The 5,380-nt window shown below is 57.2% G+C and overlaps 1 protein-coding gene and 1 long non-coding RNA gene across 6 annotated transcripts in view; one reads left to right on the plus strand and one right to left on the minus strand.

Moving 5' to 3' along the window:
* The window catches only part of LOC108300893, a 2,910-nt gene extending 1,972 nt beyond the window's left edge, over positions 1-938 (minus strand). The window contains exons 1-2 of one of the 2 annotated variants that reach the window (XR_005199317.1): positions 802-938; positions 178-391 (exon numbers count right to left, since the gene is read on the minus strand). This is a non-coding gene — a long non-coding RNA (uncharacterized LOC108300893). Of the gene's footprint in view, positions 1-177; positions 392-512 lie in introns of both variants that reach the window. The other variant, XR_001823646.2, reaches the window with a different exon arrangement.
* Positions 208-5,380, plus strand: part of WDR13 (WD repeat domain 13) — a 9,644-nt gene continuing 4,471 nt past the window's right edge. Inside the window, exons 1-8 of one of the 4 annotated variants that reach the window (XM_017523868.2) lie at positions 208-480; positions 824-903; positions 1,574-1,814; positions 2,216-2,325; positions 2,448-2,578; positions 3,492-3,799; positions 4,653-4,833; positions 4,926-5,067. In XM_017523868.2, the coding sequence (XP_017379357.1) occupies positions 235-480; positions 824-903; positions 1,574-1,814; positions 2,216-2,325; positions 2,448-2,578; positions 3,492-3,799; positions 4,653-4,833; positions 4,926-5,067 (1,439 nt within the window). In that variant the 5' untranslated portion in view covers positions 208-234. Of the gene's footprint in view, positions 521-823; positions 904-1,573; positions 1,815-2,215; positions 2,326-2,447; positions 2,579-3,491; positions 3,800-4,652; positions 4,834-4,925; positions 5,068-5,380 lie in introns of all 4 variants that reach the window. The other 3 variants (XM_017523867.2, XM_037736875.1, XM_037736876.1) reach the window with 3 other exon arrangements.

Consider the following 5,380-nt stretch of genomic DNA (forward strand, 5'->3'; position numbering starts at 1 on the left):
TTTTTGAGAGACAGGGTTTCACCATGTTGGCCAGGATGGTCTTGATCTCCTGATCTCGTGATCCACCCGCCTCGGCCTCCCAAAGTGCTGGGATTACAGGTGTGAGCCCCCGCACCCGGCCACCTTCTCTTTTTTATAATGTATTTCTGATTTCTAGGGAATTATTCGTAAACTCACCCCGACACTATGTCCCTTGGACATTATCCTTGTATAAACAAAAAGTGCCATTAACGAATGGGTAGAAGTCGAGGGGTGGATCCTCTGTCCTTGTGCCTGAAGCGAATGTCCCTCAATGCGCCTGCGAGACTCCCACGCCCTGGGAAGGATGCCTATCGATTCGCTCTGGGCTCGGCAGCTCTCGCTGATAGCAGGCGGCCATCTTGCCTGGAGCCTGAGAAAGGGAAGAGAGACAGAAGGAACCGGCGACAGTGGTCTCAGGGCCGCCCCGGGGGGCCTCAAGAACCGGAGGCAGCCCCGGAGGTGGTCCCCGATCCCGGGCTATGCTCTTGGACCTGAGAAGGGAAGGCGGAGGGCGGCGGGGACAAGATGGGTGGGAAATGTCAAGCAAGGAATGCTAGGCGGGGGAGGGGCGTTGCTACGGCGACCGGGGAGGGGCGGTGTCTGTTCTGAATCGCTGTGTGTCACCCGGGCGTTGCCCAGGAAGGGCAGGGCTGGGGTGATGACCATGGTAACAGCCGGGTGGGAGTTCGTGACATCTCCAGCGCGGAGGGACTCGATGTCTACGGCAATGGTCGCCTGGCGGAAGGGACGGAACTAGATCCCTTCGCTCGGGACGCTCACATTCCAGGCCCTTGTCCTGCAGGCTCCCGCGGGCGGAGGCGCCAGAGGAGGAGGCCAGGGAATGGCCGCGGTGTGGCAGCAAGTCTTAGCAGTGGACGCGAGGTGAGGCGTAGGGTCGAAGCCCATGGGAGCGGAACTTACTGTGGTGCATGCGCAATGGCGATAAGTGAGGCTGGGCGGAGAATTTGCCTTATGCGGCTGCGTGGGCTTGCTGGAGGTGAGCATGCGCAGTAGCGGAGGCGGGCGCGCCCGCCGTGAGTTTCTGGGCCGGAGAGGGTTCTAAACGGCATGCTGGGAAAATGTGGTCAGATGTGGACATGCGCAAAGAGGCTGCCTGTGGGAGGGAGGTGGGGCTCAGGCTGGTGACATCCTATCCCCTATGGGTGTCTCCTAGATTTTTTTTTAACATCATCACTTCCCTGTTCTGACCCCATCACCACCCAACGCTGACCCCCATAATGTCAGTGTGATTTCTGTTGCCATGGTAGACTGACCCCAATTATTGTCCGCGCTGACCCAGTCACCCGGTAGGGACCCCAGCAAAGCAGCAGACTGACTCCATTGTCTGCAAACTCACCTCATCACCATGCTGATTATTACCGAAGATTCACTCCTACCACAGGACCAAGAGGTCCCCCATCACCACTGCTAGTCATTCTTACTACCTCGGCCCCAGTCACTGCCACATACCTCACTCTCCTGCCCTGTTCCCCGAGCTGATTGATTCCCTCTGTCCTGTGCCTGCTGCCTGCCCTGCATCCTGACCCTGCAGGTACAACGCGTACCGCACACCAACGTTTCCACAGTTTCGGACGCAGTATATCCGCCGGCGCAGCCAGCTGCTGCGGGAGAATGCCAAGGCTGGGCACCCCCCAGCACTGCGTCGGCAGTACCTGAGGCTTCGGGGGCAGCTGCTGGGCCAGCGCTACGGGCCCCTCTCCGAGCCAGGCAGTGCTCGTGCCTATAGCAACAGCATCGTCCGCAGTAGCCGCACTACCCTTGACCGCATGGAGGTGAGCTCCTGGCCACATTCGCCCCCTGGGCATACCCTGCCTGCATACATTCGCTCTGCAGACTTTCATCAAGCACCTGCTCTGTGCTGGGCACTGTTCTGCATCAGCAGAGGACAAAAAGATAATATGCCAAGTAAATCAATGAACAGACAATAAACTTGGTAAACAGGTCAATAAACATAGAACAAGCCATGTTTGGAGTATCTGTTGAGCAGGGGGAGGGCAGGAACAGCAGAACTCGTGAAGAAGCCACTGCAGTAGTGCAGGCAGGCAGCAGTGGTGGTGGCAGGGGACACGGTGAGAAGTGATCTGGCTCTAGGTAGAATTTCAGGGCTCCACACCTCAAAGGATCTCAGGGGCTTTTTGCAGGATGCACCCACTCTGACCCTCTCCATTTGCAGGACTTTGAGGATGATCCTCGGGCCCTGGGGGCCCGTGGGCACCGCCGTTCTGTCAGTCGAGGCTCCTACCAGCTGCAAGCACAGATGAACCGTGCCGTCTATGAGGACAGGTATGCGCCAGAGGTAGCTGAGGAGGGTATGGTTGTGAGGAGGAGAGGGTCCCTGGGGCAATGGCAGACTGAACACACTCACATCTACCTCTTGTCACCCCTCACTTCCTATTGGGGCCCAGGCCCCCTGGCAGCGTGGTGCCCACGTCAGCGGCAGAGGCAAGCCGGGCCATGGCTGGGGACACATCACTGAGCGAGAACTATGCCTTTGCAGGCATGTACCATGTTTTTGACCAGCACGTGGATGAAGCAGGTGAGTCAGTGGGTGGCGGGTTCTATCACCAAGTGTTTGCCCAAACTGTGACAACCAACCAAGGCATCCTTTTCTGAATACCAGGCCCCTGGCACACCTCTGAAGGAGGAATTCGCATCCAGAAAGCCTTCTGCAGACTGAAAAGCCCCCTGCACAGTGGTCTGCAGAGTCTCAGTGCTTTCTCTACTGTAAAGAGCCTCAGAAGCCTAAGAGAGCCCTTTGTAGCAGGGAGCCTGGGTTTGTGAGTCACTTGGAAGAGTTCAAAGATGGGCTGGGCGAGGTGGCTCACGCCTGTAATCCCAGCACTTTGGGAGGCTGAGGCGGGCAGATCACAAGGTCAAGAGATAGAGACCATCGCGGCTAACACAGTGAAACTCCGTCTCTACTAAAAATACAAAAAATTAGCCGGGCATGGTGGCAAGGGCCTGTAGTCCCAGCTACTCAGGAGGCTGAGGCAGGAGAATCACTTGAGCCCGGGAGGTGGAGGTTGCAGTGAGCCAAGATTGTACCACTGCACTCCAGCCTGGGTGACAGAGCGAGAAGCAAGACTCCGTTTCAAAAAAAAAAGACTTTGCTGATGAGAAATCCCCTTGCAGAGGACAGAGTGGGCTACAGTGTCAAGGGTTTTGCAAACGGCCAAGACCTTGATTGTAAATTGTTTGCTAAGACAGGAGCTTTTTCACATTGCAGAAGACTTTTGCAATCTGCAAAGGAGCTGCTAAGACTTAGGGAGCTTTGGCAGAGTGCCCTCTGGGGTTACAGTTCCCTTTGTCAGCCAAGGAAAGCCCTTTGCTGAGGCCACTGTGCCTCATGCAGTGGGGCCCCAGGCCCTGGCACACGCATCAGAGCCTTTTAGAGAGAAAAGTGCCCAGTGTGTGTGCAGACTCCCACAAATGGCTTCTTGGCATTGCAGTTCCACGAGTGCGCTTCGCCAATGATGACCGGCACCGCCTGGCCTGCTGCTCACTCGACGGCAGCATCTCCCTGTGCCAGCTGGTACCCGCCCCGCCCACAGTGCTTCGTGTCCTACGGGGCCACACCCGTGGTGTCTCTGACTTCGCCTGGTCCCTCTCCAATGACATCCTCGTATCCACCTCACTTGATGCTACCATGCGCATCTGGGCCTCTGAGGATGGCCGCTGCATCCGGGAGATCCCTGACCCCGATGGTGCTGAACTGCTCTGCTGTACCTTCCAGCCTGTCAACAACAACCTCACCGTGGTCAGGCTCCAGGGCACCCACTCACCAAGGGCGGGCGGACTGGGTCAGGAAGGCCATCTGAGGGAGTGAGAGTATAAGGAGGGGCAGCCAGGGGGGCCTAGGACCCCCGCGAATCTCATCACAGCAGTCCTAGTGTGGTCAGACTTAAAAGGGAAGCAGATCATAAGACCATTCTTGGTCTGAGATGGCCTTGCTGTGGTAAACTTCAGGGAGCACTGGCCAGGGCAGGGTCCTGGCTCTGGGACCCCTTTGGTCACGTCAGCTGCAGTCCTACAGCTTTCTAACTGCAGGGGCTACCTCTGAGGAGCAGGACGATGAGGCTGAGCCTCATCTGGTCTATCAATGGCAGCCCCACCATGGTCAGACTCCAGGGTAGATTGGTCAGAGAGCAGGGGAAGAACATTAAAAAGTCTGGCATGGCCCAGGGTGGGATGGGGTGAAGTACAGAGGAACTGACCAAGAGCGAGCTTGTGGGCCAGGATCCTCCCCATGTCAGCAGCAGCCCCACAAGTTCCAGAAAGGCGCAGCCAGGGAGCAGGGTAAAGCTGGGATCACAGGCCTGGGCAGGCCCCGTGGTTCTCACACTGCAGGAGGACTGGCCAAGGGGCAGCATGATGGCTCTGAAGGCCCTTTAGTCCCATAGGCAAGTGCCCTACTCTGGGCAGATTGCAAGAGGGGCTGGCTAGGGAGGTGGATTCATGCCTGATCACCTTCTTGTCTACCTGCCACAGCCCCACTGTGAATAGACTCTTAATGGGGACCAGCCAGTCCCATCAACGGTAGCCTCACTGTGTTCAGACTCGAGGAGGGACTGGCTGGGAGCAGAATGATGGTCTGTGCACTCTCCCCACAGGTGGGGAACGCCAAGCACAATGTGCATGTCATGAACATCTCCACGGGCAAGAAAGTGAAGGGGGGCTCCAGCAAGCTGACAGGCCGTGTCCTCGCTCTGTCCTTTGATGCCCCTGGCCGGCTGCTCTGGGCGGGTGATGACCGTGGCAGTATCTTCTCCTTCCTGTTCGACATGGCCACAGGTAGGCAGACAGTAGTTCTGCATCTGGATGCTTGCCCTCCCAGGGCATAGCCCTCACCCTCCCCTTTGCCCTCCCTCCCTCCGCTGCTGCAGGGAAGCTGACCAAAGCCAAGCGTCTGGTGGTGCATGAGGGGAGTCCTGTGACCAGCATCTCAGCCCGGTCCTGGGTCAGCCGTGAGGCCCGGGACCCCTCGCTGCTCATCAATGCTTGCCTCAACAAGTTGCTGCTCTACAGGTGGGTCCCCCACAGGGCCTCCTGGAGATGGAGGGCCTGCCTCCTCCAGCACACTGGGACAGTAGCCCATCTCCTCCATCAGGTTAATTTCATTGAGGGAGCAGTAGTAGCAGTAACACTAATAGCAGTAGTGAGTGTGCACGTTTACAGCAATCACTGCGGCCAGGCCCTGTTTGAAGCAGTTTCTGTGTATCACTGCATTCAGTCCTTGCACCAACCTGTGAGGTAGGTGCTGTTATTAACTCCATTTTGCAGTTGAGCAAACTGAAGCATAAAATAGACGAGGGCAAAAGATATGAACAGACACTTTTTT

Source organism: Cebus imitator, unplaced genomic scaffold, assembly GCF_001604975.1.
Source record: "Cebus imitator isolate Cc_AM_T3 unplaced genomic scaffold, Cebus_imitator-1.0 Scaffold30, whole genome shotgun sequence".
Taxonomy (NCBI): Eukaryota; Metazoa; Chordata; class Mammalia; order Primates; family Cebidae; genus Cebus; species Cebus imitator.